The 20,889-nt window shown below is 45.9% G+C and overlaps 2 protein-coding genes across 3 annotated transcripts; one reads left to right on the forward strand and one right to left on the reverse strand.

The window, feature by feature from the left end:
- Nucleotides 1–1,195: 1,195 nt before the first annotated feature.
- On the reverse strand, nucleotides 1,196–9,481 carry apba2a (amyloid beta (A4) precursor protein-binding, family A, member 2a; the record flags this gene model as incomplete). Of its 2 annotated transcripts, none has more annotated exons than XM_083654582.1 (11): nucleotides 1,196–1,267; nucleotides 4,167–4,307; nucleotides 4,480–4,599; nucleotides 5,005–5,217; nucleotides 5,878–6,057; nucleotides 6,314–6,496; nucleotides 6,598–6,684; nucleotides 7,270–7,415; nucleotides 7,514–7,553; nucleotides 7,919–8,029; nucleotides 8,258–9,481. In XM_083654582.1, the coding sequence occupies 11 exons, from the start codon at nucleotides 9,479–9,481 to the stop codon at nucleotides 1,196–1,198; spliced, it is 2,517 nt and encodes an 838-aa protein (XP_083510708.1). The 2 variants fall into 2 exon arrangements, with proteins under 2 accessions (XP_083510708.1, XP_083510707.1); XM_083654581.1 differs by having other exon boundaries at nucleotides 7,919–8,032.
- Nucleotides 9,482–11,911: 2,430 nt separating this feature from the next.
- Nucleotides 11,912–20,830, forward strand: fan1 (FANCD2 and FANCI associated nuclease 1). Its single transcript, XM_083654576.1, has 13 exons — nucleotides 11,912–13,322; nucleotides 13,399–13,539; nucleotides 14,135–14,327; nucleotides 14,412–14,645; nucleotides 14,750–14,881; nucleotides 15,000–15,108; nucleotides 15,266–15,385; nucleotides 15,523–15,687; nucleotides 16,787–16,952; nucleotides 17,037–17,140; nucleotides 18,850–19,044; nucleotides 19,166–19,294; nucleotides 19,999–20,830. The coding sequence occupies exons 1-13, from the start codon at nucleotides 12,143–12,145 to the stop codon at nucleotides 20,134–20,136; spliced, it is 3,006 nt and encodes a 1,001-aa protein (XP_083510702.1). The 5' UTR covers nucleotides 11,912–12,142; the 3' UTR covers nucleotides 20,137–20,830.
- Nucleotides 20,831–20,889: the final 59 nt, after the last annotated feature.

Raw genomic sequence — 20,889 nt, forward strand, 5'->3', positions numbered from 1 at the left:
GAACCGGACGTTCTTTTCAGCTTTACAACAATAGGCCAAAAAATAAAATGATAGAAAAATAAATTCTCGTCATCCCACTGAGCCGTCCCTGTCCTCCTCCTGAGCCCTGTCCTCCTCCTCCCACTGAGCCGCCCCTGTCCTCCTCCTCCTCCCCCTGAGCCGCCCCTGTCCTCCTCCTGAGCCCTGTCCTCCTCCTGAGCCCTGTCCTCCTCCTGAGCCCTGTCCTCCTCCTCCTGAGCCCTGTCCTCCTCCTCCCTCTGAGCCGCTCCTGTCCTCCTCCTCCTCCTGAGCCGCTCCTGTCCTCCTCCTCCTCCTGAGCCGCTCCTGTCCTCCTCCTCCTCCTGAGCCGCTCCTGTCCTCCTCCTCCTCCTGAGCCGCTCCTGTCCTCCTCCTCCTCCTGAGCCGCTCCTGTCCTCCTCCTCCTCCTGAGCCGCTCCTGTCCTCCTCCTCCTCCTGAGCCGCTCCTGTCCTCCTCCTCCTCCTGAGCCGCCCCTGTCCTCCTCCTCCCTCTGAGCCGCTCCTGTCCTCCTCCTCCCTCTGAGCCGCCCCTGTCCTCCTCCTCCTCCTGAGCCGCCCCTGTCCTCCTCCTCCCTCTGAGCCGCCCCTGTCCTCCTCCTCCTGAGCCGCTCCTGTCCTCCTCCTCCCACTGAGCCGCCCCTGTCCTCCTCCTCCTCCTGAGCCGCTCCTGTCCTCCTCCTCCCTCTGAGCCGCCCCTGTCCTCCTCCTCCTCCTGAGCCGCCCCTGTCCTCCTCCTCCTCCTGAGCCGCTCCTGTCCTCCTCCTCCTCCTGAGCCGCCCCTGTCCTCCTCCTCCTCCTGAGCCGCTCCTGTCCTCCTCCTCCCTCTGAGCCGCTCCTGTCCTCCTCCTCCCTCTGAGCCGCTCCTGTCCTCCTCCTCCTCCTGAGCCGCCCCTGTCCTCCTCCTCCTCCTGAGCCGCTCCTGTCCTCCTCCTCCCTCTGAGCCGCTCCTGTCCTCCTCCTCCCTCTGAGCCGCTCCTGTCCTCCTCCTCCTCCTGAGCCGCTCCTGTCCTCCTCCTCCTCCCTCTGAGCCGCCCCTGTCCTCCTCCTCCCTCTGAGCCGCTCCTGTCCTCCTCCTCCCACTGAGCCGCCCCTGTCCTCCTCCTCCTGAGCCCTGTCCTCCTCCTCATCCCAGCCAGACATGCAGAACTACAGTGGGCTCATCCATGCAGAGCCGTCTCTATATGTAGATCGGTGTCTCTTGTCCTGTTAGCAGTCTGAACATCACAGCAGGCATGGTCTTCATGTTGATCTAGAGGGAGGCAGAGAAGAGACCAGGTGACCAATACGTTGCCAACTTAAGTTGCCCATTTAGCAAGTCATGGGCATAATAAAATCACTTCAATCCTAAAGCCAAATCAGTTTCTTCTTCGTCACCAAAAAGTCAGTAAAGACCGTGGACCCATCACTGACAAATATACAATAAGCTTGAAATGTACAGTAGGTGAGCTTCCCCTTGTGGCCCTTTTTGCTAGGAGCCCTGCTATCACTGACATGTGAAGAAATAATAGATTACATTTAAAAAAATCAAGGACACTTGACACTCAAGTTGAAAATAAAAAGGGACTAAAAACAACTGTGGGATAGCGCTACTCTGGACCCTGTCCGTGCTGTGGGAAGGCGGGGTTACTCTGGACCCTGTCTGTGCTGTGGGAAGGCAAGGTTACTCTGGACCCTGTCTGTGCTGTGGGAAGGCGAGGCTACTCTACTCTGGACCCTGTCTGTGCTGTGGGAAGGCGAGACTACTCTAGTCTGGACCCTGTCCGTGCTGTGAGAAGGCGAGACTACTCTACTCTGGACCCTGTCTGTGCTGTGGGAAGGCGAGACTACTCTAGTCTGGACCCTGTCTGTACTGTGGGAAGGCGAGACTACTCTAGTCTGGACCCTGTCTGTACTGTGGGAAGGCGAGACTACTCTAGTCTGGACCCTGTCTGTACTGTGGGAAGGCGAGACTACTCTAGTCTGGACCCTGTCTGTACTGTGGGAAGGCAAGACTACTCTAGTCTGGACCCTGTCTGTACTGTGGGAAGGCGAGGCTACTCTAGTCTGGACCCTGTCTGTACTGTGGGAAGGCGAGACTACTCTAGTCTGGACCCTGTCTGTGCTGTGGTAAGGCGAGACTACTCTAGTCTGGACCCTGTCTGTACTGTGGGAAGGCAAGGCTACTCTGGACCCTGTCTGTACTGTGGGAAGGCGAGGCTACTCTACTCTGGACCCTGTCCGTGCTGTGGGAAGGCGAGGCTACTCTGGACCCTGTCTGTACTGTGGGAAGGCGAGACTACTCTACTCTGGACCCTGTCCGTGCTGTGGGAAGGTGAGGCTACTCTGGACCCTGTCTGTACTGTGGGAAGGCGAGGCTACTCTACTCTGGACCCTGTCCGTGCTGTGGGAAGGTGAGGCTACTCTGGACCCTGTCCGTGCTGTGGGAAGGCGAGGCTACTTTGGACCCTGTCTGTGCTGTGGGAAGGCAAGGCTACTCTACTCTGGACCCTGTCCGTGCTGTGGGAAGGCGAGACTACTCTGGACCCTGTCTGTGCTGTGGGAAGGCGAGGCTACTCTGGACCCTGTCTGTGCTGTGGGAAGGCGAGGCTACTCTGGACCCTGTCTGTGCTGTGGGAAGGCGAGGCTACTCTGGACCCTGTCCGTGCTGTGGGAAGGCGAGGGTGAAGAGGTGCGTTTTTAGTCTGTTTTTCAAGATGGAGATGGAGTCAGAGCCACAGATGGAGCTTGGGAGCAGCATCAGAGAAAGCAATAATAATAGAAATGCATGAGGAACGCATGAGGAACATGGGATAGCAGACTTCAGTTTACCATTTTTATTTTAGCTTCATGAGACTAACGCGTTTGGAAAAACTGGCATGGCCATTTCAAAGGGGTCTCTTGACCTCTCACCTCAAGATATCTGAATGAGAATGGGTTCTATGGGTACCCATGAGTCTCCCCTTTACAGACATGCCCACTTTAGGCTAATCCCATGCATTTTCTTTTGCAAAAACCATGCAGTTTTTTGCATGTAGTATAAATGTGTTATTTTCGCCTATTCTGTTTGAATATTTCTGCATACTGGGGTCCCTAAACAGTCTTGGAATCGCATAATTGGCTATGACTGGAAGGCTGTGACTCTACTTGATTTAATGAGCTCAATTGTATTCATGTGTGATGATGTTAGTCCCCATAGCAGCCATTTCATTGTGGTGAGACCATTTTTCGAAACTTTACCTCACTGTATAAAATAACCTATTGTGACATAAGCCCAGCCTCATGAAACTTTACAGCCACAAACTAGAGTCCTGGGGCATTCAGGGCATGTATGGCTTTCCTAGGTAATAAGGGGGTTTCTGAGCGTTTTCCAGAACAGAAATGCTCACCACCCAATCGCCGAAAAATGCAATTCTTACAGAAATCTCCAAATGTCAAACATTTTGTATACCAAATCACAGCATGATTTTTTTCCTATGCCATAGAATTTTTTTTTTTGAAAGTTTAGAGTCTAAACTTTCAAAATTCAATAGACGTTTAACCAAAGCACAGATTTATATTATGACTAGAGAAATTTGACAGTGCTCAAATTAATCTTCAGGTTCCCTGCTTTCAGATGATCTGTACCACTTCTATATGGCATATAGGCTACTGTTGACCAGCTATCTCACCCTAAAGATCCCCTGTCCCCCCTAAAAAAGCCTACAAAATTAATTATTTGTTGAACTCAAAAGCTCAGGTGAGGTGATACTTTACTCGACAGCTAGATAGGTGTTTCTGGTTTTGAACATGTATTTTAATGGCTTGTTTCGTGCTGTACTTGCATCTTGACATTAGAGACTATTAATGCACAAATTCAGTTTCATGTGGACAGGTGCATAGGAGGAGAAGTCCATAGGCAAGAGAAGAGAGGATTCCCGCACGGCGCACACTGTCCTTTACTTACAATATACTTTGATGAATGTTTCGGCCCTCAGACCTATTGTGCAGGAATCATCTCTTCTCATGCTGTACTTGTAGAAAATGTTCAAGAATGTGGGAATAAAGGTCTCTAAAGACCCCAGACCCCCCGAGTGGACAAATGCTTTGTCCGGAGAGTGGGCTGACCATGGACAAATTCCAGGGCCCATTTCTTTGCCCCGGTCCGCCCCTGGTTCGGGAGGTTCTCTCACCTCTCCCACTGAGACAGAGAGCGTTTGCACAATCTTCTCATGTGCCATGGCGACCACACTCTGACCATTGATCTCAATGATTCTGTGTCCAACCCGAACGCCCCCTCGCTCTGCAATGCCGCCCCGCATCAGACTGCAGATCTGAGAAGGTGATCAAAACAAACACTCCGTAAGTCTAAAAGGTTAAATTACCATATCGATTTATATATTACTGTTGTCATTTGGGAGCCCATAGATGCTGCCTACAATTCATAGCGGGTCTCAACCTACATTTTTAGTGACAGACACTATTGACTGATGAAGTCTCACTCACAATGCCATTCTGAACGCTGAAGCCAAGCTGGAACTTGAGGTCCGGCCTCTTGATCAGGACTGTGGTGACAGGAGGGCAGCTCACAATACTCAGCTTCACCTTCACCTGATTCTTCAGACCCTGGAATATGACCACAAACCCACCGCTGCACTTCAAGCACACTGATTTGACTGTGATTTTTTATTTATTTTTAAGAAGTAATTTGGTATTTCAGTGTGTTACTGAGCATGGAATACCTCATTTAGAATCATAGCATCCTTTAATACTTAATTTATTTCTACTTTAGAAAAAAAAAGTGGTTTAATTTTTATTTCTATTTGGATTTGTTTTAAAAGGGGGCCCCCATAGAAAATTGCCTAGGGCCTCCAGCAGTTAGGATGTTACGTTTTTTTGATTGAATCTAATGTTGATTCATTTATTCACAAAGAAGGGGGCTGGAGCCTATCCCCACATGCAAATGCAAATGTTTTCTCATATAATTACTCCATGAATTGACCGACACAGGTGGTGCGTGACACTTAGTACCTTGACGATGCCCTGGCAGGTGGCGAGCGGCAGGCCGACCAGACTGGTGTCGTTGATGGACATGATCTGGTCCCCGACGCTGAGCTTCCCGGAGCGGGCCGCGGGGCCGCTGTTCAGCATGTTGGCCAGGATGACGGTGGGTAGGATGGAGCCCCAGCCAGACTCCACTATCACCACACCGAGGTTCTCCCCTTTCTGCTTCTCCACATCCAGCTGGGAGTAAGGTGGTGAAAAGGATCAATAGTATCATTAAGTCTGGATAAAAAGACTGATACTGATACATTACTCATTTGAAACCGCTATCGATAGCATCGATAAGTTGCGATACTAAAGATTTTAAATTGATACAATACTCACTTGCAACAGTATGGATACTAGCAATGCTTTCGTTTAATGAAAAATCAAACATACTACAGATGTTTCCCTCCCTATCATTAGTGGGTATCGGTTGCTTCAACAAGCTAAAAGTGTCTGATGGGCTGATGACTAGAGCAGCGGCAATCTGCTGTGCAAAGTTTTTAATTCGTTTTATAGGGCCTAGATTATGGAGAAGCGTGCATATGTCTGTCTATCTGTCTTCGTTTATTTTTTTATTTTTTATTTTTTTGTATCTGTCTTCATTTATATTTATGCCTTGTCAAACCCCCACCCCGGCCGTGGTATCGAAAATGGGAGTAGCGATATTCCCTGGATATTGGTATCAAAGTTGGGTCTGCCAATTATTTTAAAGCATTTTGGAATTTCACTTGCCTAGGTCTGAAGGAATCGTCTCTTATAGGCTGCTCTGCCTGACTTTACAGTGTTGTCTATCATCTTCATATGAATACATCAGTCAACATTCACCTGCACTCGCAACAAAAGAAAGAGTCACACCTCTTTACAGTTGTCTGAGTTTGAGAAATGGACGAGGTCATCGTTGTACATTTCCTGGGAGTTGATGATGTCACTGTATTGTTTCTGGCTCAGGTCCGTTGGGTTGATCCCATTGGCTCTGAGGAATTCTCTGTAGGCCACGCTGAAAGCCTGACCAATGGACTGTGCAATGAGCTGCGCCTACAGGAAGTGGAGGGTTTGGGGAAAACTACTGAGCAGAAAGGCTATCCCAGTTGACAACAACACAGAGGTGAGAAAGAGCACAATGGCGTAAGAGACCACAGAATGAAAAGGTCAAACACAACTTACCTACAAGTATGAGTTACCCAAATGAAAGAGTCAAGACTAAACATGTGGGATAACTGCTGGTTACTATTTTGAGAAAGATATAATATAGCACTAGATGCATTAGTGAGGTTCAGTAGCCAACACTCACATCCTCTGACTCAAAGACATAGCAGATCATCCTGTACTGATTCCCTTCACTGGTGGAGACGGGGGTTTCTGTGCAGTCCTGTGAAGTGGCCTGGGACATGCGCCTCCGAGCCATCAGGACCACAATACTGCCAATGTCTGCGATGTAGGAGATGGTACGCAAGGCACTGTCCATCATTGTCTCCTATGTGGAGCAAAAAAGAACAACAAATTATAGAATAGATTGACTAAAATGAATAAACACAGCGGGTTGATTCAACACACAAAGATATACGAGTTACTCACCTGTGTGTCAGCATTCAGCACTTTAACGGCTTTAGTGGAGATAAAAAGGTCCACCTCAGTCATCATTTGAGAGTCTTCATCATGGGCCTTTGACAAGACAAAGCATTAAAATGTATTCAATTACTGAAAAATATTGTTTTGATCAGACATTTCAGATTTCTCAAAAGATGACAAAAATGGACATGGAAAGGTGAGCAAAAATTCATACAACAGCTCCACCATGTGGTGTGAAAGTGCATGGCTGTAAAATGCCCGCCCCCCTTACCTCAGGAATATTGCATTTTACAAAGCCCCCCCTCTGATTCATTGAAAACTAGAAGGCACATAATGAAAACCTCTGCATAGCAGTTCTCCAACTTGCTGAAATTTAAGTTTAATAGATTTCTTGAAACTACATCATACCCATAAGATTGGCAATCAAGTATTTGTCTCAATTAGTTTGGTAGTTATGGCTAAAAGAGATAATTGTCTAATGACAAAAATTCCAGATCTGGATCACCAACAAAATGTAATCAATTTTCCCTTGACTTAAGGCTGATCTGTCCACCGAATTGAATGGAAATCCGTTCCGAACGGAGAGACAGACAAACAGGGGCAAAAACATAACAGAGGTAATTATTTATGAATCAAATCAATGCTGCTGACAAGTGTCATCCTAAAGAGGTGCATTACCTTGATACGATTGACAGCTTCCTGGGCCTGGGACATGCGGATAGATTTGGATGGGTTCTTATCAGACAACACCTGAGTGCAGCCAAGGTAGTTAGCCGCAAAGATGATCCCATCAATAAGGTCTTCTGGCTCACAGGGACCTGGGACTATACAGCAAATCAAAAGGCGTTCATCGACAAATGTTCTAACATGCTGTGACTATTTATGAAAACTATTAAATCTAAGAATGATTTGAAATAATTACCATCGACAAAGCTGGGGAATGAAGCGGTTTCCTGTGTGTTCTAGGAAAAGTGAATGAGTTCATTAGCTCATTACCCACGACTTCAAGTGGCTACATTTTTATGGCAATAATATTCAAGAAGAGATGTTATTATGGGCACTCAGTGCCACGTACTTATTACTAATCACAAACTTATTGTCTATCACATGAGAGATTAAACATTTTAGAGTATTATGTCTGATAAACTTACCAAAGCATGTGTTTTTCCAAAGATTTATCATGCATATTTAATCGTGAAAAAATGTAACGATTTCTATGCCTCCCTGATTTACAGGTTTTAGCATAGACTACACTATGGTGATTATTACTAGCAGTTGGATGGCATCTTGCCTGGCTGAGACTAGGTGTTGTGTAATAAGCCTTCACCTTGGGTGTGTTGTCGCTGCTGTTCTCTGTTGGGACGGGCTCTGGACACTGAGGTGGACTCGGTTGCTCTGGCAAGTCCTCAGGCATCACGGTTGTGCTTGGCTTCTCACCCTGCTGTGTAAAAACAATTCTTTCACTTTGCCAAGTCGTGGTTAAAGGCCTCTTGTAAGCCTGTGCAGAAGCTAAACCTATGGGGAAGGACCCACATAGACCCTCTGTGTGACATAGCTCTTCGTTCATTCACTCCAAAGCAGAGTGAGGGTAGATTGTGCAGACACATTAACAAAGACGTGCCACGGGGGAGATCTAACAAAAACCTGCCCCAGTTGCATCAGTTACCTGCTGGGGTTTCTCTGGCCGTCTCTGCCTCTCCTCCAGAGGCTCCTTCTGTTGCTCTGGTGTATGATGAGGAGCCAGGGATGGTTTGATAACCCTGGGATGGCTCTCCTGGCTGTGAGCAGGTGGACTGGGTCTAGGGACGGGAGGAGCCTCTCTACGGCGCTGGGCTTGTTGGGAGTGGGCATGCTGCGCGTGGGTGTGACGAGGCGGGGGTGGAGGGTGGGCTTTACTGGCACAGGATCTGGCTTTGGTCCGTGCAGCAGGCTTTTTGCAGTCCTTTGACAGCATCTTTGGACGTGGTTCAGCACTACCACTCGTGCATCCTTTGGCCTCAGAAGCAACATGCTCACTGTCCTCTCCTGTCGCCCTCCTCCCTCGCCCTTTGCCCTGCCTCTCCTTCTCCTTTGGGCCCCTGTGAGAAGACTGGCAGCCTAACTTCTTAGCGGCCGCTGGGGTATCGTTGTTTCTTGTGATGCGAGTGCCATCTTCTGTCACCCTACCATCGCCTGCTTTTCTAATCCTGCCATTGCCCTGATGAAGGCTAGCCTGCTGCTGGACTCCGTCTCCTGTCTCCTCTAAGTCCTCTATGAATTTGACCCCGTCCAGCACCTCTTCTATCTCATCTGTGTCGCCGAGGAAATACCCGTGCCGCTGGACCTCCTCTGCCTCCGCCTCCGCCTCTCCTCCCGCTGTGGCGGTGCGATGTGAGCTAACCCGCTGGCCTGTCTGGTTCCGCTCTGCGTCGGGTTGCGATTCCTCGCTCGTTTCGGTGCCATGAGGAGACCTGGGTGTGAACTGGTCGACAGCACCGCCGCCCTCATCGGTACCATCGGCTGCGTACTTTACATAGCCGCCATCCTCAGGACCGTATTGGTTGTAGTACCTCACTCCCGCTGTGCCCTCTCTCAGAGCGTGCGGCACCTCATCGTAGGCCTGCTCGACGTCAGAGCCCACGTTGTCATACTCGGAGCAGGTGTCCTCCTCCTCCATGTCCTCAGGACTGGGGTCACGACTTGTGAAATAGTGGTTGGTAGAACCCGGGGGAGTCAGCCGGTCGTTGTTATCATCCTGCTCCTTGAAGCTGCGTTGTGGCTGCTCGGGTGCCTCCCTGATCAAATCCCTCTGCTCCTCCTGACTCTCTGCTGTTCCTCCTGGACTGGGGCAGGGTGGAGGGCTGGGACCAAGTATTCTGGAAATGGTTCCTGGCCTCTTTCCATGAGCCATGGCTGGCCCTGTAACCCACTACCCTCAACCCTGTGAAAATTAGAAAATGACCGAAATCAGATTTTCCATATTAGCTTGTGTTATGCGCTGTGTAAATATAGTATAACCCCAATAACATCCCCCATATGCTCAAGCCTAACATTTAGATTACAGCATGTGGTTATTGAATGGTGCTGCCAGTCTGATGGCCCTGTAGATTTGTGGCAATGTAGACCAGGGGTGCCCATGAGAGCTACTTACATCAAATTAAAAGTTGCCAGCTACTTATTTCCCCTTGTCCCCCCAAGTACATATTTAGCACATTTTAACAGTATTATATTATTTATTTAACATTATTTAATAATGTTATAATTTTAAATACTGTACAGTAGATACTGAGTTAGCTATACATGAGTGGGGTTTAGTTTATGCATTAAGAAATAAAAAATACATTTTGGATTTCTTTGGTAGATCATGATCTACCTATTGGCACCCCTGATGTAGACTGATGTCCTCTAAGGCAGAGGTTTTCAAAGTGGGAGGCGGGCCTCCCTAGGGGGTCTCCAAGCAGTTTCAGGGGAAGCTCAGTGAATAGAAGTGAAAAGAATACATTAGTTATCAAAAGGAGATCACACAGTCTAAATGTGTGTGATTTGGTTAAAGAGGTAGTTCAGAGATACAGTAGGCCTATGTCTTTTGACATGTGAATTGTGCCTCTGAATGGATGCATGCTCTGGATTATGGCACAAGGGATAACAAAATCACATCCTCCTGTGTATGTATTGGTAAATGAATAAACTATGCCACAATCTAATAAGACAACAAAAATAGCCTGCTTGAGGAAAATGGTATGTCTTTGCAGTCTTTGTTTTCTCTTTGTGTTTGCACTCTAAAGAATAATAACAAAGTAGGCTACTAACACATCTAAAATATATGGCGTTCTAAAACGTGTAGGCTAATCACTGAATGGCACGTAAAAGGGTTATCTTATCATCACCCCAACACCCCGCCCAGTCCAAACGTGAGCAGCATCGCCTCATCAAAACATGAAAGCGTACAGGATGCTGAACTAGCAAATCGTTTGATTGGGCTATTTATTTTGAACTCATTTGAGACGCTGCGGACGTGATAGAGTTTAACCCACTAAACAATTAAACTCTAACTGCTCACAATGTTAATCAGTTGATAATAGCATTATGATATTGAGATAATGCAATGAGCACAGTAACCTAATCCCCTTCTCTTCCTCCCCTCCCCCAGATATACAAACACAAATCACGCGGACCAAAACACGCACTCTCCATGGTGCTGAACGGGCAATTAAAATAATAGATCCGTTATAGCCTATTGGAAATAAGATTTATCGCGCATTTTTGCTGCGCCCTTGAATAACCTGTGATGAGATTTTACAAACCATTACGCCAAACTTTTGCCGCAACTGCAGGGGTGTTGTGGTTCCTCCGGCTTCCCCACAAGTGGACGCCGCATCCTCATAAGCCTATATCGATATGATGAACGGATATTGGTTTTCCTGCGCCCGGCACGCACTGATGGTGCCGAGTTCTTCCATAGACTGTTACCGACATCATCATCACATTTCCCGACTGGTGCAATTCACATAATCGACCTTGATTTGAAACGGAGAGACTGCACCATGCTGACATCCTCTAGGCTCCAATATGGGCTGGTGTGGCACCATAGTGCATAAAGCCCGCACTACTGTCTTTAGCAGGCCTATGCATCGATATACAATTGTTTTGTTTTCTTGTTACTTAAAATTCTATGTGCCACTTACCAACATCGATCTTGTCGGCGACCCTCCCTTTTAAAATGCCCGTGTGCCGATCAGATTGCTCCGGGATGATGATTTTTGAATAAAAGCTACCCAGCCCAGGAACCTGTGTAGAAAATACAACCCCTTCTCTCTGTGCTCACTGCTCTGCTGCCAAAGACAAAACACCGTAGGCTAGTAGGCTATGGGCATGCATGTGATAGCCTATATTTAAAATGATGTTAAAATAATATAACGTTATATTAAAATTAGACCCCATTAGACTCCCTCTTCTTTCAATGATTGAAACACGTATTTATTCTTATCTTATTAGCAAGCTGTAGGCTGTGATACGTATTTTGCTCAGAAGGCAGTTTTCCCAGTAGGCTATGGATGTAAAAGAAATATGAGGAAAAACATCCTGTCCAGATGGCGAAAAAAAATATGTACGTTTGTCATTATTCTTTGCTAATTGCTGAAAAGAGGTTAGTGTGAGGAAATATCGATGTAGTTGTGATCGATTAGTAACCGTACGTAGAGGAGGCGTTCTGTGCTCTACTCGTTAAGCCTGTGCGCAGCACGGTTGTTTCGTAAACACGATATGGACGATATGGACCCAGCATTTAGCCTCGTTTTGATTTGTTTTCCCCCTAATGATGGTGATTCACAGAGAGCCCGAGCATCTACCAGATATGTGACTATTATGAGATGACCTATTTCTTAATATAATAGTCAGCTACGGTTTAGCATTTCAAGCTAACGTAGATAGTTTAACCAAGCCTTAACGTTAGCAAATAGCAATCTTTGCACATTGACTGACCCTGCTGTAACGTTACTCAGAAGTTGCAACAAACTAATAGCTTTTACATAAATGCTTGTTTTTATCAAATGACACCATCGCCGCCTACACCATGACTGAGAGAATGAACAAAGCCAAACGCCAGCGGAGTTTATCAGTGTCCAAGAGCAAGAAGAAAGGAAAGGTTAAAGCTGGGGTTTCAGCCACCCTTGCAACAACTCCAATTACCTCGTTCTTCAGCAACCAGCCTCCACCTAAGCTGGCCTGCCCTCTATGTGGCCAGTTGGTACCAAAGTACAGAATCAATGAACACATTGATTTGCAATGTCAGAACTTTGAGAGAGGAAACAGTGCTACCTCAGCAAGCAGTAGTGTTGTGCCAAGCGTACAGCTGTCACCCAAAATGACTCCCACAAAGTCCCCACAACTGGATCCTTCATCAGTTCAAAAGAAAGAGAACAAGGAGACCAAGACCAGCCCTTATTTCAAAAAGAATAATTCTCAGCTGCTGCCACGGGAGATAAGCAGAAAGTCTGTGGTTAGAACAGTTGACCTGGGCCGTCTCTCCTCCAAGCTATCCAGGAGCTGTCATACGTTTCCCCAGAGCACACAGACACAGGATGAGCGTGCGCTGGCTCATCCTGACACAGAGAGAAGCCACGTAACTCAGAGCAGCTCACAGAAAGAAAATCTTCTCATTCAGAGTTCAGACACAGAAGAGGATTGTGTGATAGTCACTGGCCTGACATCAAGTGCAGCGGCAGATCCCCCATGTTTAGAAAGAGGAGACCATCTTGAACGTGAAGCTTCTAAACCAGCGACCATCCACCCACCACTGGTTTCTCCAAAGCTGCCTCTGTCTCCTTCCCCCAAACTAACAAAGAGAAAAATGGGAAATCCTTCCAAAGGTGGGACGTCTGCTTTCAGAAAGAAAGCAAAATACGAGAGGAGCAGCAGCAGAGAGCCAGAGTCCTTGTCTAGTGAAGGTCTAGTGGAGTCAGCTGACATAGAACAAGATAGAACTGAGGCACCTTCTACTAGTTCCTGTGACCCCCCTTCAAAGGAAGCACATGAAAGAAGCACTGCAGCGATAGACAGTGATACACTGGCAGAGTCAGGTGCTGATAAAACCTCCAGCACGAAGGATGCAGAGCACTCTCATCCCCCAAGACTGCCCTACTACCTGCGGAACTTCCGGATAGTGCTGGAGGCCGTGCTGGAGAACGAGGACGACAGGGTGCTGTTCGACCAGGAGGACATGTCACTTGTACACTCTTTTGAGAAGCTGTCAGGTACGTCAAAATACCCACCAAGCATTGTCATTTATAATCTAAAGCTAAAGAAAGCATCCTTTTTTCCTTCTCAAAGTCCTGGGGCAGAAGCTGTATGTGAGACTCTTTCAGAGGAAGCTGAAGTGGCTCCAAGTAAGCAAACTGGATTATGAAGAGATCTGCAGTGACCTGGGACCTGTTGCTCAAGAGCTCACTCAAAGTGGCTTTCTGGAGACAGGTATACTATTGATATTCCCAGTACTGTTCATTATTGTAGTACTGAACATTCAGGTTATTCTCGTTGCTTATTATCACTGGCTTAATACGTGTTTGTCATTAATTTCACTCTCTGAGATAAACAACGTATTGAAATTTTAGATATACCCTGGACTCTACTTCCTGACACTTCACACCTCCTGAAATGTTATTTTATTTCTCCTACTCACACTTGGAAATGATTCATGTTATTATGAAGCCACATTTTGATACACCTACAATATACTATGAAGGAGATGGTATCCTTCACTTTGCAATAAATCAGTGACTGAATTTTGTTGACATACGACACAGATTGAGAATGTAACTGGCAACATTGGAAGTGTGTAGTGTGACCCTCAGCCTGCCTAAACACCAGACGTGTATTTTAATTCTCTCTTGTTAATGCATTGCCCACTCAAACAAAGTGTGTGTGTGTGTGTGTGTGTGTGTGTGTGTGTGTGTGTGTGTGTGTGTGTGTGTGTGTGTGTGTGTGTGTGTGTGTGTGTGTGTGTGCGTGCGTGCGTGCGTGGGTGTGTGTGTGTGCGTGCGTGCGTGCATGTTTTTTCATATCACAGAGAGTGACCTACAGGACCTGGGGGAGGCTCTGGATCTTCTGCCCGCTCCAGAACTCAAAAATCTGGCTAAGACTTTCCACCTGGGTGCCTCTGGGACTCAGAAACAGCAGCTAGTGGATGGGCTTCACCGTCTGAGCAGGCAGAAGTGCCTCTTCGTTGCTCAAAACAACATCGGGGCTGTCATCCTTAAAAGGTGTGGAGAAAAGTTTGCTTTGTTACTTACATTTTGCTCACTCACAAAGCTAGTATTCCATCCTTCTCCTCTCTGCCCTAACAGAGCGAAGCAGCTCGCAGGTTCCTGTGTGCGCCTGTGTCGTGCTCCTCGGGCCGTCTTCTCTCGCATCCTTCTACTGTTCTCTCTGACGGACACTATGGAGGAGGAGGACATGGCGGCCGGTGGGCAGGGCCAGCTCTACACCATCCTGCTGGTCAACTCAGGCCGTCTGGCCTTCCCTGACTACACAGTGCAGCGCAGTGCCAAGCTGTTCCAGGACAGAGAGGACCTTATCAGGTGAGAGCTACTGAGGACAGGGCTCTTTCAAAAGAGCTTATTTTTTTGATCCCAGTGGGATAGGAATGGAAAAGAAATCTTAACCTATCCGTCTATCACGCCAGATATGAGGCGTCCGTGCGCGCTCTGCAAGAGGTGAGCTCAGCCATGCAGGCAGGCCAGTGGGAGGAGGCCCTGGGATTTTACACCAGTGCCAAAAATACCTGGCAGGAGCTGAGGACAATCTGCGACCTCAGGTGGGGACCTAATACATCATATTCATTCCCACCTGTTTATTTGTGTTTGTCTAAAACATATATGTAATTAAGTCCTTAGGAATTGTTTTATGTTAATGGTATTTTTGTGGGTTGATAGTCACCAGAAGGAGCTGCCTGTGTTCCTGCGCAGCTTCACTACAGGATGGGCGTACACTCGTAACCTGTCCAGGGGGGTGGAGATCTTGCAGAGGCTACGCCGCTATGAGGTTTCACGCACACGCGCACGCACACGCACACACACACACACACACACACACACACACACACACACACACACACACACACACACAAATTCAAGTATGTAATATCTATGATGTTATGTCCGAGATGATGTCATCTGATGTCTCTACTCTTGTGTTGCAGGAAGCAGTAGAAGAGCTGCGGTCCTTACTGGCTCAGGTTGTTTACTGTCCTGACAGCCGGGGGCGATGGTGGGACCGACTGGCGCTTAACCTTCACCAGCACCTCAAACAACCTGAGCAAGTCAGTAATAATATCAGTGGTTTCCTTCACCTCAAAAGAGATCCTTTCAATCGTTGTCCCCTTGCGTTGGATTGTGATCCATGTAGGTTGCCGTCATTTTCATTTGCTGGACTGTGGTCTTTCCCCATCACTACCAGGCTATCAGAGCTATCAGAGATGGGCTGTCAGACCCGCTGGTGCGGACTGGACATCAGCTGTCTCTTCACCAGAGAGCAGTTAGGATGAAGGAATCTGCCAGCTTCAAGAAGTACCGACTGCAGCTCGGAGACCTGCCTGCTATCCACATCAATGATGTTACACATGTGAGTTTTGCACAAGATGTCAAGTTGTTTATCTAAAATAAATCATTTGATGTGTAACAAATAACAATACAAGAAGATAGAATAGGAAAATAATTTGGCACACTGCAAATAAAACGCTAGCACCTGCGTTTCAACCAGTGTGACCAGTATCTTTCCTTTTGTCTCTGTTCATCAAATACGACCAGATTCACCAATAGCGAGCACACTCAATCCAAGGAGAAAACTTAAGTGCAAGGCCAAAATAAACTAATTAAACAAGAGAACAGGCCAGCACACTCAATGTCCTTTCACAAGTTGAATCCCTCATCTGGGCACTAGATGAGAGATTCAACTTGTGAAAGGACATTGAGTGTGCTGGCCTGTTCTTTAATCAGAAAATACTGCCATTATAACAGAAGAGATGTGGAGTGATGTCTGGGAAACCCAACTCTCCTCCACAAACTTACTCTTTAACACGGAGAGAGTTGCTGGAAGAACATGATTTACTTCTTCATCACCCCAAAGCAGAAATCCAAACAAACTGGGGCTCCACTACTATGTTGGAGGTGTGGTGGGACAACAATGGTGGATCACGCACATATATTCTGGACTTGCCCCCATATCAAGACATTCTGGGAGGAGGTGTCAAAAAGAATCAACAAAATACTGGATATGGATCAAAGTGACTCATACCTCCTGAAGATCTTTATGGCAGCCAGCAAGAAAGCCATCACGAAATGCTAGCTCCAGAAACATTGCCCCCTGGTGGAGATGTTTATAAATATTGTAAATCGGTTACATCGAATGGAGCAGCTGACCTATAGTCTGAGGATACAAAAAGACAAATGGGAAACACTTTGGAGTAAATGGACACTTTTCCTAACCCATAAGGAGTGACTTTTGAAAATGCCCTACTCCACATTACTACAACTACATTAGTTGGCCCACTGTAACATTGTATTGTGTAAGTCATTGCATCACTGCATAATTGTGACCTCTCCTGACCTTTTTCTTTTTTCCCTTTTCTGTATTTTCTCTTGAAAAATGATGTAAAAAAATATATAGTTCAAAAAGTTAAAATAATAATAATGCCATGACTTTTCTGTACTTTTGTCTGTAGGTGACGATCCGAGGACAGCTGCTTCCTCATGAGGCTTCTGGCACGGGGAAATCTGTTTTCCTCGTGCCCGCCAGTGAAGAGGGTGGACAGGGTGGGAACGCCACTGTAATGTGTTCTGTGGAAGAGCTGTCTCTAGCACACTACCGCCGGCAAGGCTTTGACCAAGGTAAGCATTTTTGCTTCCCCTTCCCAAAAAATATTCTTATATTCTTTGTTCACTGTATTTTTTATTTGTTTTATCATGTTTTAGGGATCCATGGGGAGGGCTCGACATTCTCCACTTTGTTCAGTCTTCTATTATGGGACATCATTTTCATGGAGGGTATTCCAGATGTTTTCCGAAACCCCTACCAGGTAAATAAGCTCTAATATACTGTCCCCTACCAGGTAAATAAGCTCTAATATACTGTCCCCTACCAGGTAAATAAGCTCTAATATACTGTCCCCTACCAGGTAAATAAGCTCTAATATACTGTCCCCTACCAGGTAAATAAGCTCTAATATACTGTCCCCTACCAGGTAAATAAGCTCTAATATACTGTCCCCTACCAGGTAAATAAGCTCTAATATACTGTCCCCTACCAGGTAAATAAGCTCTAATATACTGTCCCCTACCAGGTAAATAAGCTCTAATATACTGTCCCCTACCAGGTAAATAAGCTCTAATATACTGTCCCCTACCAGGTAAATAAGCTCTAATATACTGTCCCCTACCAGGTAAATAAGCTCTAATATACTGTCCCCTACCAGGTAAATAAGCTCTAATATACTGTCCCCTACCAGGTAAATAAGCTCTAATATACTGTCCCCTACCAGGTAAATAAGCTCTAATATACTGTCCCCTACCAGGTAAATAAGCTCTAATATACTGTCCCCTACCAGGTAAATAAGCTCTAATATACTGTCCCCTACCAGGTAAATAAGCTCTAATATACTGTCCCCTACCAGGTAAATAAGCTCTAATATACTGTCCCCTACCAGGTAAATAAGCTATAATATACTGTCCCCTACCAGGTAAATAAGCTCTAATATACTGTCCCCTACCAGGTAAATAAGCTCTAATATACTGTCCCCTACAAGGTAAATAAGCTCTAATATACTGTCCCCTACCAGGTAAATAAGCTCTAATATACTGTCCCCTACCAGGTAAATAAGCTCTAATATACTGTCCCCTACCAGGTAAATAAGCTCTAATATACTGTCCCCTACCAGGTAAATAAGCTCTAATATACTGTCCCCTACCAGGTAAATAAGCTCTAATATACTGTCCCCTACCAGGTAAATAAGCTCTAATATACTGTCCCCTACCAGGTAAATAAGCTCTAATATACTGTCCCCTACCAGGTAAATAAGCTCTAATATACTGTCCCCTACCAGGTAAATAAGCTCTAATATACTGTCCCCTACCAGGTAAATAAGCTCTAATATACTGTCCCCTACCAGGTAAATAAGCTCTAATATACTGTCCCCTACCAGGTAAATAAGCTCTAATATACTGTCCCCTACCAGGTAAATAAGCTCTAATATACTGTCCCCTACCAGGTAAATAAGCTCTAATATACTGTCCCCTACCAGGTAAATAAGCTCTAATATACTGTCCCCTACCAGGTAAATAAGCTCTAATATACTGTCCCCTACCAGGTAAATAAGCTCTAATATACTGTCCCCTACCAGGTAAATAAGCTCTAATATACTGTCCCCTACCAGGTAAATAAGCTCTAATATACTGTCCCCTACCAGGTAAATAAGCTCTAATATACTGTCCCCTACCAGGTAAATAAGCTCTAATATACTGTCCCCTACCAGGTAAATAAGCTCTAATATACTGTCCCCTACCAGGTAAATAAGCTCTAATATACTGTCCCCTACCAGGTAAATAAGCTCTAATATACTGTCCCCTACCAGGTAAATAAGCTCTAATATACTGTCCCCTACCAGGTAAATAAGCTCTAATATACTGTCCCCTACCAGGTAAATAAGCTCTAATATACTGTCTGTAGATGTGTGGTATATCTATTCATCTACAGTAGGCATGCTTCAAACCTCTTCCTTCGCCCTCACAGACTTGTCCACTGGACCTTTTCACCGACCGTTTCTATGAGAACAGAAAAGAGGCGATCGATTCTCGTGTGCAGTTACTGTGTGAGGCATCTGTGGAGACTCTGCACAGCATGTTGGAGGAGGCCTGGACCTCCCAGGAGGGGAAAATGTGTTCACTGGTCAGCTGGGCTCTATTCTCTTCTCTTCAACAGGCACAGGTATTCACTGTCAGCCTTAAAAATGTCTATGAAATGTTATGTTTTCTCACATTTATAATAGATACATTTGGATAGGTGTTGTGTTAATAACATAACGGTCTGTGTGTATGGATGTTGGTAGAGTCTGGTGTCCTGCCTGGGTGGAGCCTTCTTAGGAGGGATCATCACTCGGATGGCAAAGGACTACAGACACTGCCGTGCAGGTTTACCTGACCTGGTGGTGTGGAGCAGCTCCAGCAACAGCTACAAGGTGAGAGATCCCCTCACATCCTGGCTCTTTGAAATAGAGAGCCAATGCAAAGCCAACCAGCGTCTGAAAAAATATGAATGGTGGTGAACGGCGATAGACAATTTTTTTTGTATCCCGTTTGAATTGTGCCACGAGGTACACATATAGTGTTTGTCAATTTAAACGATAACATTGCAAGTCAAGATAGTCACAGTTTGTTGTAAAACTGTTGCACTGTAAGTTATAAATCAGAAAGATCACACACAACCAGTCGCATAAGTGACGTCTCTCCCGCCAGGCCCTGTTGGTGTTGGTGTGATTGATATTGTGCGAGACGAGAGATGTAGTTGATTGAGCGGTTTCATACCAAACTAAACATTACAATTCAGTTTTACAACAAACTGCGGCTTTCTTGACATGTAAAGTTATATTTTAAATTGAGGAAAAATCACGTGTACTTCATGGCACAATTCAAACACGATAAAAAAAATGTCTTTCCCTGTTCACCACCACTCATTTCTTTCGAACCTGGTGTGAAGCAGGAATTAGGCGGTGACTTTGACTCTATTATTATTATTATTATTATTATTATTATTATTATTATTATTATTATTATTATTATTATTATCATTATTATTATTATTATTATTTTGCATGCCTGATTCTTTCAAGTCTGCTGGTATGGATTGTGCAGCATGCAATGATGTGGGATGTTCTGTTGTTAGCTGGTAGAGGTGAAAGGGCCCAGCGACCGGCTGTCCCAGAAGCAGCAGATCTGGCTGGATGAGCTGCAGAAACTGGGGGCTGATGTGGAGGTTTGTCACGTGACTGCCACTGGAGCCAGAGGAGTTCATCCAGAATGAAGACACACCCCACCACAACTGACAGACATGGCTTTGCTGATAATGAATGAAAGGGTGTGCTCAAAATACTGGAAGCATCAGCAGAAAGACTCTCCGCAAAAGTGACCCCCCTCATGCAGGCCGGAGGATAAAGTTGCTGCTTGTCACAGTTGCAAATGATCATCTTGGCCCTCCAACTTCTTGACATTACTGGAAAACTGCATTTATCCCCACATACTGTATCTACAAAGATCGAGTGCACCGTAGGATAGAGGGCAGCACCGGGGATTGCCAGTAGTGAAATATTTTTAGCCCTCTTAGAGATAATTAGAGCTAAAGCATGGCAGGAAAGAAATGGATCCCACAGCAGCACATAACTGTCTGTCTGTGTTCCCTTTGCTTGGGTAACACTATGTTCACAAGATCACTGGTCGCCAAGCAACGGAGTCTCACATTTTGTTGGCCGCTCATCAATTACAGTATATGACGGCTCTATGAGTTTGTCATGCAAGTAATTAGTGTGATCATGTGCATATAAATATGCAAATGATTATGCTGCTACTGTACATAAAAATAAATTGTGGAGCAGGAGAGAAGAAAACTGTATGCCGTGTTACCACCATTGGGTACCACACAAACACACGCTGGCACTGGGAATCTAATCTGGGCTGTTGTATCATAAATAATAGTAACATTCTGTCATTAATAAATGCATTGAAACAAGATCAAATAAGCTGTGGTTGATGTGAATCTGAAATATTAAAAGATTAAAGA

This window comes from Poromitra crassiceps, assembly GCF_964638095.1.
Source record: "Poromitra crassiceps genome assembly, chromosome: 18".
In the NCBI taxonomy this organism is placed as follows: domain Eukaryota; kingdom Metazoa; phylum Chordata; class Actinopteri; order Beryciformes; family Melamphaidae; genus Poromitra; species Poromitra crassiceps.